The sequence below is a fragment of the Nanorana parkeri genome, unplaced genomic scaffold (genome assembly GCF_000935625.1).
Source record: "Nanorana parkeri isolate BGI_ZX_2015 unplaced genomic scaffold, ASM93562v1 scaffold759, whole genome shotgun sequence".
Classification (NCBI taxonomy): Eukaryota; Metazoa; Chordata; class Amphibia; order Anura; family Dicroglossidae; genus Nanorana; species Nanorana parkeri.
In genome coordinates, this window is record NW_017307027.1 from 695,451 (window position 1) to 705,216 (window position 9,766).

A 9,766-nucleotide genomic window follows, 5' to 3' on the forward strand; every position below is an offset into this window, starting at 1 on the left:
AAAAAAAAACAGTTTTTAAAATTAAAATGAAATAAAATAAATCTAATAATAATAAAAAAAAATTTAAAAGTACCCCGCCCCCGCGAGCACGCGCGTCGCCACGTAAACACGCGTCGGGTGCGCCTACGCATGAAAACGACGAACGCGCTACACATGTTGGGTATCGCCGCGCACGCCTGAGTGAGAGCAATAATTCTAGGGCCAGTATTTTGGGGTATCTCTAAATTGATGACCTGTGGGGGCTTTTAAAGTGTCTTTTATTGATTTTTTTTTTGGGGTACTGCAGTTTTTCGCCGTTTCACGGTCGCACGCAATCTGTAAACTGGGCATGTTGGGTATCGTTTTACTCGTTGTAACCTCATCTTTTATATTTCATTAAAAAAATGGGTAATTTGTTGTGTTTTGGGGCATTTAATTAAATTTGTCACAAAATTTTGGGGTTTAATAAGGAGTTGCGCTAATATTGCGCAACATAAACATTTTCAACTACCACCATTTTATTCTATAGGGTCTTGGCATTCAGAAAATATATAATGTTGGGGAGTTTTACGTCATTTTCAGGCCTAAAATGTGGAATATAACATGGGTGCAAAAATGGAAAAAAGGGCCTCAGTCATGAAGGGGTTAAACGAAGTGCTCAACTTTCCTAATGTGTGCTAAGCACAATGTAGCCATTCCTATAGCTAGTGAACATGCTGTTTTTTTGACTTCATCTTTGGATAGGATGGAGTTTGCTTAAAAATCGGGGAACTTGAGCCTCTCTTTAACCCTAATGCAGTGAGAATCAGAGGGATGTTCAAATTAGGCTAACAAAGATCATTGGTAGTATTTTGTGCCTGTTTTAGACAACTTTTACTTTAAAAATGGCTGACCATTTCCCTTTCATAACAACTTACCAATCGGTAAACTAATCCAGTTGAAGTAGATCTATACCTTGTGCCTTTTTCATTTTAAGAGTTTTATATTGATTAAAAAAAATAAAAAATCTGTTCAAGACCATCAAAATTTAAAACCGTTTTTTTTTTGTCTTACAGATTGTCATCACTTTCCTTTCCTTCCTCTGTGCTCGGCTTTTGGACATTCGTAAGGAGGCTAGAGCTGCGAGAGTAATCCAGGCAGCATGGAGAAAGTACAAAGTGACAGCAGAAGAGCAGCTATTGCAGGTCAGTTCTTGGAAGACAAATCCGTATGGCTTTATTTTGTTGAGTGTTCATTTGGTATGAGTGTTTTTGGTCTTCATTTCTTTCTCTGCTATCCATGAATTCCAATTGGTTTTTTTTAAATGGATATTGAAACTATTGCATGCTTGAATTTGTTGACAGCATTACAGACGGAGAGAGTATTCTGTTCCGATTTTATGTCTAACTTAATTGTGCATTTTTCGATTTGCAGAAAAAGCACAAGGCTGCCTCTGTTATCCAGATCGCGGTCCGCAAGTTCCTGTCACGACGTTGGGTTCTGAAGATGACAACCTCTGCAGTAGTAATCCAGAAACACTGGAGAAGATACTTGGCATACAAGGAACTATTGAAATTAAAGCTGCTCAGACAAAAGGAAATTGAGTCCTCTGCAGCTATTGTCATCCAGGTGTGTCCATTAGACATGGGATTAATATATTTCTTTTCCTCTTTTTCACAATATGTTCACATGAAATACCGTGTGCGTGTTACAATGTTATAACTAACAAGTGTGCTTTTGTTTTACAGAGAATTTGGAGAGGTTTTGCAGCCAGAAAATACTACATAAAGTTAAGAAAATGTGTTGTTCTTCTGCAAGCAAGAATGAGAACAAAGATGGCGGTTTTGGCTTACAAAAAGACCACTTATGCAACAGCAACTCTCCAGAGGCATGTGCGCTCTTGGATGTTGGCTAAGAAAGATCGTCAAAACTTTCTACAGTTCAAATGTGCTGCTCTTACCATACAGTCCGCTTTTAGGAGATGGCGATGTAAAAAGCTAAAACGAGAGACCAGTGCTGTATTGGTGCTTCAGAAGGCTTACAGGAAATGGCAAAATTATAAATTGGAAACTAAAGGAAAAGCAGCCACTTTTATTCAGTCCTTTTATCGAATGTCCAGAGAGAGACGCAAATACCTTTCTTTGCGAGCAGCAGCAGTAAAGATACAGTCTCTGGTTAGAATGAGGCAAAAGAGAATACATTATCTTGTGCAAAGAGAAAAAGTGATCTTTGTCCAAACTTTGTTTCGTGCTAACCTATTAATGTGCACAGAACGTAAGTCTTTTCTCCAGATGCGGGCAGCTTGTGTTAAAATTCAGTCTAAAATCAAAGGCCACTTGGCCAGAAAACAAATCAAACTCTGGCACAAAGCTGCAACAACATTACAAGCCAACTACAGAATGCATATGACAAGAAGGAAATATCTTAGAATACAAAGAGCTGTAGTTATTATACAGGAGCACTTTCGAGCATACAAGCTTGCTGCCTATCACAGAGAACGCTTCTTGCTCATGCAATGCTCTGCTGTACGTATACAAGCAGCCTGCAGAGGTTACATCAGTCGTAAACAAATACAAATTCAGCATGTTGCAGCCCTATCCATACAAACCACTTTCCGATGCTATATGGTAAGAAAGCGTTATCTTCGCATGAGACAGTCTGCCATGTCTATTCAACGATGGTACAGAGGACAGAAGCAACTGAAGGGAGATGTGGAACACTTTTGGAAAATGAAGAGAGCCGTTTCTACCATACAAGCCACATACCGTGGATGGTTAATGAGAAAGCAACTCCACAAATGGACAATGGCTGCAGTCACTATCCAATCAGCCTTTAGGAAATGTAGTGCTCAAAGAAGATTCAAAGAAGTTAAGATGGCTACGCTGATCATACAGAGGAATTATCACGCTGTGCTTATGGGCAGGAAGGAGAGGCAAAAATATCTTAACATATGTTTGCTCATAAGAAAAGTGCAAGCCACCTGGAGGGGTAAAAGAGTGAGGCAAGAGGTTCAGAGACAGCACAAAATGGCAACGCTGGTACAGTCTTACTATAGAATGTACGTCTGCTACGCAAAGTACAAAACCACAAAACAAGCTGCAATACTCATTCAGTGTCACTACAGAGCATATGTAGCTGGTAAAGCACAGCGAATGCATTATGTAAAAGTCAAAGCCGCAGCAAATCATCTTCAGGCTGCTTTCCGGGGATGGCAAATAAGAAAACATTTAATGCATCTTCACAATGCAGCTTGTACGATACAGGCCTCATATCGCTCTTTCAGAATCAGAAAAGAATACCTCAGTCTGAGAATGGCAACCATCCTAATTCAGAGACAATACCGTGCTGTAGTTGCTGCTAAGCTGCATAGAGAGCAGTATCTTATTTTGAGAAACAATACCATTAAACTGCAGTCTGTTTACAGAGGTATGAGAACAAGGCAAAGGATAGTCCAGATGCAAAGGTCTGCAACTTTGTTGCAGTCGGTGTTTAAAATGCAGAAGCAGCATGCACAATATCAGAAAATGAAAAAGGCAGCTGTGTTAATCCAGAAGCACTATAGGGCAAGGAGGGAAAGCAGGAACCAAAAGCAACAGTATTTGGCACTCAAGAATGCTGCCTGCACCCTGCAGTCTGCCTGGCGAGGCAAGAAAGCAAGGGAGCAGATGCGTCGAATGCATGCCGCTGCAAAGGTAGTCCAGGCTTGGTACCGAATGGTCAAGCAACAGCAGGCTTTTAAAAATCTTAAAAAGGCCACAGTAAGAGTTCAACAATGTTACCGTGCCTCTCGAGAGCAGAAGAAACAGTTGCTGATTTTCAATAACACAAGAAAGGCAGTCTTGTGCATTCAATCAGCTTTCCGTGCAGCAAAAGTACAGCGTGAATTTAGGGGAAAGCGTCAAGCTGCTGTTGTCATTCAAAAAACATTTAAGTCCTTTTTGGCAAGACGCAGGTTTCTTGCTCTGCAAAAAGCTACAGTATGTATTCAGAGGAGGTTTAAATCGAAAAAGCTTGGTGATCGTCACAGGCAGGATTACCTAAGGGCTCGGAGAGCTGCTCTTGTATTACAAGCAGCTTTCAGGGGTTTTCAAGACCGACGGAAACTTCGACAAATGCATTCCTCTGCCACCGTCCTCCAGGGAGCTTTTAGAATGCACAAAGAGCGTGTTGCTTATCAAAAGTTGAAGCAATCGGCAATTACCATACAGCAATGCTACAGAGCATTTAAAATTTCTGCTCATGAAAGGGAAACATTCCTGAAGAAGAAGAAATCGGCAGTAATAATTCAGTCTGCATATCGTGGTGCTAAAGTAAGGAGGAGCATAAGTCAAATGAACGAAGCCGCTTTCACAATCCAAGCCACTTTCAGGATGTACCAGTGTAGAAACCATTATAAAAAGTTTCTATGGGCAGTCTGTGTGATTCAGCAGAGATACAGAGCAAACAAGCAAAGAGACTTTGATTTGTTACGGTACTCTTTTATTAGGGACTCTACTCTCCTCATTCAAGCTGCTTATCGTGGTTGGCATGTTCGAAAAGAGTTAAGAACCATGACCAGAGCTGCCACTGTTATACAAAGACAATTCAGGGCATATCGTGAGCGCAAACAGTACCTCTTACTAAGATCATCAGCACTTTGCATCCAGAGACGTTACCGAGCTACTGTATTGCTGCATCGTTATTGGGATCAATACCTGTCTCTACGAAAAGCTGTAGTTTGTGTTCAAGCTTCATACAGGGGGTTTAAAGTGAGAAAAGATCTTGCCCTGAAACATGCAATGGCCCTCAGAATACAGTCTGCTTTCAGAAATTATAGGGCTTTGGTTTTATATAGATCCCAACAGGATGCAGCCAGAAAGATTCAGGCTTGGTACAGGTCAACAAAAGACAGCAGGTATGCACGGGCATCGTTTCTGAGGCTTCGAAGGGCAGCTGTAGTTATCCAGGCAGGTTACAAAGGAATGACAGTACGCAAAAACATGAAAGTTATGATTAGGGCAGCTACCTTAATACAGTCCAACTATCGAATGTACATTCAGAAGAAATACTACAAAAGTTTGCTGAAAGCCACCCAAACTCTCCAGCAGAGATACAGAGCTAAAAAAGCTAGAGAGCAAGATCTGTGTTGGCACCGAGCTGCTACAAATTCAGCAGTACTGCTACAAGCAACTTTCAGGGGTTTTCAAGACAGACAGAAACTTCGACAAATGCATTTCTCTGCCACTGTCATCCAGGCAGCTTTTAGAATGCACAAAGAGCGTGTTGCTTATCAAAAGTTGAAGCAATCGGCAATTACCATACAGCAATGCTACAGAGCATTTAAAATTTCTGCTCATGAAAGGGAAACATTCCTGAAGAAGAAGAAATCGGCAGTAATAATTCAGTCTGCATATCGTGGTGCTAAAGTAAGGAGGAGCATAAGTCAAATGAACAAAGCCGCTTTCACAATCCAAGCCACATTCAGGATGCACCAGTGTAGACACAATTATAAAAAGTTCCTATGGGCAGTCTGTGTGATTCAGCAGAGATACAGAGCAAACAAGCAAAGAGACTTTGATTTGTTACGGTACTCTTTTATTAGGGACTCTACTCTCCTCATTCAAGCTGCTTATCGTGGCTGGCATGTTCGAAAAGAGCTACGAACCATGACTGGAGCTGCCACTGTTATACAAAGACAATTCAGGGCATATCGTGGTGCTAAAGTAAGGAGGAGCATAAGTCAAATGAACAAAGCCGCTTTCACAATCCAAGCCACATTCAGGATGCACCAGTGTAGACACCATTATAAAAAGTTCCTATGGGCAGTCTGTGTGATTCAGCAGAGATACAGAGCAAACAAGCAAAGAGACTTTGATTTGTTACGGTACTCTTTTATTAGGGACTCTACTCTCCTCATTCAAGCTGCTTATCGTGGTTGGCATGTTCGAAAAGAGTTAAGAACCATGACTGGAGCTGCCACTGTTATACAGAGACAATTCAGGGCATATCGTGAGCGCAAACAGTACCTCTTACTAAGATCATCAGCACTTTGTATCCAGAGACGTTACCGAGCTACAGTTTTGATGCATCGTTATTGTGATCGATACCGGTCTCTACGAAAAGCTGTAGTTTGTGTTCAAGCTTCATACAGGGGATTTAAAGTGAGAAAAGATCTTGCCTTGAAACATGCAATTGTCTTCAGAATACAATCTGCTTTCAGAAATTATAAGGCATTGGTTTTATATAGATCCCAACAGGATGCAGCTAGAAAGATTCAGGCATGGTACAGGTCAACAAAAGACAGCAGGTATGCACGGGCATCGTTTCTGAGGCTTCGAAGGGCAGCTGTAGTTATCCAGGCAGGTTACAAAGGAATGACAGTACGCAAAAACATGAAAGTTATGATTAGGGCAGCTACCATCATACAGTCCAACTATCAAATGTACATTCAGAAGAAATACTACAAAAGCTTGCTTAAAGCCACCCAAACTCTCCAGCAGAGATACAGAGCTAAAAAGGTGGGAGAGCGAGATCTGTGTTGGTACCAAGCTGCTAAAAATTCAACAGTACTGCTACAAGCCGCTTTTAGGGGGATGAAAGTTAGAAGACGGCTTCAAGGAATGCACCATGCAGCAACAGCTATCCAAAGATTTCTTAGAGGCTATCTGAAAAGGAAGGTGTATTTGAAACTTAAATCTGCAGCGTTATGCCTTCAGAGAAGGTACAGAGCTTCAGTTCTAGCCAGATCTCAACGCTTGAATTTCCTCACATGTCGCAAAGCTGTGGTTTCCATCCAGTCTGCTTATAGAGGGTACAAAGTGAGGCAAAGACTTGTGCAAAAATACCAAGCCACAACTGAAATTCAGCTCATGATGAGAATGTACAAACTACAAACCTATTCAGGTCAAAGGACACCAACTGTTCTACAAAAGAATTATTCCCTTTATCAAACATATGTGCTCCGTGAACGAGAGTGCTACCTAAGACTTCAAAATGTTGCTGTTGTTCTTCAGGCCTCATACAGAGGCATGAAGAGTCGAAGAAAAACAAGAAAAATGCATGGTGCAGCTACCGTAATTCAGGCCTATTATCGTATGCACAGGCAAAGAAAATCTTACCTGGATTTACGACGCGCAACAAGATCAATTCAGTTGCATTTTAGAGCAACGCTTTTAAGGAATGAGGCAGTAAAGGAGTACAATGTTCTTAGAAAAGTGGCAATATTAATTCAACGAAGGTTCCGTGCAATCAAGTCAAGAGAAGTCAAGGCTGTGGTGGTTATCCAAACTACATGGAAGATGTATCGGGAAAGAAAGGCTTTTATAAAGGCCAAGTCTGCAGCGGTGTGCCTTCAGGCTGCCTTCAGAGGCCATAGGGCTAGAAAGAGATGCAAAATAATGGTAGAATCTGCCTGCCATATACAGTCTTGGTACAGAAGATGTCACCAAGCCCATCTACAACGAATCCAATATTTGTCCATACGAACCTCTGCTATTGTAATTCAGTCTGCTTTTAGAGGTTTTGTTGCACGCCAAAGTGTTAAAAAGGAGAGAGCTGCAAGAGTACTCCAGTCTTATTATCGTATGGCTGTCTGCCGGAAACGGTTTCTGCAGCTTAGAGCATGTGTCATAAAGTTACAGACTTCTTATCGGATGCAAAAGGCTATGGAGATGTATAAAAAGCAGAAAGTAGCTGCAGTGATCATTCAGCAATGGTACAAATCACTCATTACTATGAAACACCAGAGAGCTGCTTTCCTGAAGGCACGAAGGCAGATAATCTGTGTGCAAGCAGCAGTCAGAAGATTCAATGCCAAGAGGTTGTTTAAAAGGATTCAACATACTGCACTAATGAGACAGGTGGGTGCTTATTTATACACATCCAAAGGACAGTGTATTGCTGTCTGTGTCAAGGACATGAAGGGCTCAGAATCTGTCCAGCAGGCACACCGCAAAAAGACCCTTTTTATTCGAAGGGGGAAGGTTTAGCAGATATGTTGGCTTTTTAGTGCCAGTTGGAGATATTCTCATCTCTCCCTTTTGTGGTCACCAGAAAAGGAAGTGAAGTCTCTACATAGACGCCAATTAAAACCGGAATGGCATTCTAAACTGGCAACCAATGTAGCTTTTTTTTTTTTTATGTTGGATTGTTTTGTAAAGCACTCCTTAACCCCTTAGTGATGGGAGACATACACTGTACGTGAGCAGCAATTTGGTGCTCTGTAATGCCGTACTGCTATCCCTGTCAGACTCCCAATACCTTAAAGGGATTGGGTGTCTGTAAAAGCTTAACTCTTTAGTGGATGCCTCAGTACTGAGGTATCGGATAATGAACAGTAACCACTGATATAAATAAAATACAAGCCAACTGAAATCTTGCTCGCAGGTATAACACCAGAGTCCCAGAGCTTTTTGGTAATATCCCAAAGAACAAACAGTATCATTTATTTTTATTTTTTATATATACTATCATTTTTATAGAAAATTAACCCCCTTATAATGAAAATCAAACAGCACTACAGACTTGATTTTCACCCTAAGGGGTTCATTTTTGTTATTTACCCCCCTCATGACCGATTATTCAAAGTATGACACTTGGTGACGGTGACATTGTATGCCACCTGTCTAACCTGGTGACCACTATTCGCTTTTAGAGGGAAAAAAATAAAATGTTAGCTTTTAGTTTAAGGCTGAGAATCATTGTTGATGTTTGACAACACATTTTGATTTAGTTTTAGTCATCTGGATTGTTTTAGTCGACTTAAAGTAATTTTAAGAATTTCTCTAGAATTTCCAATCTCATTATAAACTCCTGGAGTAAACCTCTGTTAGCCTGTTATTATTGTATTAATGTTTAAACATACAATACAGACACAGATTTAACTGTTGTGATATATTACATGTGTCCTATCTTAAAGTTAGATGAAACCAAGTCTTATAAAGAAACAATAATATTGAGTATTTTCAACAAAGTACCAGTACTTGGATATGCATTCATTATAACAGCTTGCATATGACATTCTTTATTCTTTCAAGCAGAAGTACAACTCTAAAATATATTAAAATGAAAAACTATATTGGCTTTAATGCCATTGCACATATTACCAATTAGCCGTTCATTCAGGATGGAACAGGAAATCCAAATAGATTAGTTCTGATTGGATCTCTTCCCCAATAGTCTCTCCCTAACATTTTAGTCTAGTTTTAGTTGGTCAAGTAAAATGTAATATGTTTTCATTAGTTTTAGTCATCATAACTTTGTTTTGTTTTTTTTTTGTTACTGAAAGTGTTTGACAAAACTAACACTGCTGTGCACACACTCTAATGCCTGTGGAGCAGTGCCATTGATTTTAAATAGCACCCCAACACTAGCACAGCTCACTTTAGCGGCACATGCATTGTAGCGCACCACAGTGCATAGATGTGAATGGCCTGTGGGTTGTGCTAAAATAGTGGCTTACACCATCTTAGATGCTTTGCAGTCTATTCAAAATGAATGGGCTTCTTAATGCCATGCATTTGAAACACACAATAATGCACATTGAACGCTAGTAAATTAGGGGAAAATGTGAAATGGCTAAGTGCTATTAAGTGTCAAAGCTTTAAAGGAGAACTATGGGGTCAGGGTTTTTCCCCATAGTTCTAAGGGTAACGGGAGGACACAAACTAGCGTCCTCATGTCACCCAAAGCTCAGTATACCGCAAGCTACAGCTCGCGGTATACTGAGACGCCGCAGCCGGGACGGATCCCGACATTACTGTCTGGATCCACCCAGCTCCGTGAGTGACAGCTGGCTCTGCCTATCTAGAGGCAGAGCCAGCTGTACCCT

At 40.7% G+C, this 9,766-nt stretch overlaps 1 protein-coding gene across 1 annotated transcript in view; it reads left to right on the plus strand.

Moving 5' to 3' along the window:
• The window catches only part of ASPM (abnormal spindle microtubule assembly), a 54,508-nt gene that overhangs the window by 32,782 nt on the left and 11,960 nt on the right, over positions 1 to 9,766 (plus strand). Inside the window, exons 17-21 of the mRNA XM_018564548.1 lie at positions 1,035 to 1,163; positions 1,393 to 1,587; positions 1,707 to 3,443; positions 3,513 to 5,832; positions 6,052 to 7,796. Coding sequence (XP_018420050.1) covers positions 1,035 to 1,163; positions 1,393 to 1,587; positions 1,707 to 3,443; positions 3,513 to 5,832; positions 6,052 to 7,796 — 6,126 coding nt within the window. The remainder of the gene's footprint in view (positions 1 to 1,034; positions 1,164 to 1,392; positions 1,588 to 1,706; positions 3,444 to 3,512; positions 5,833 to 6,051; positions 7,797 to 9,766) is intronic.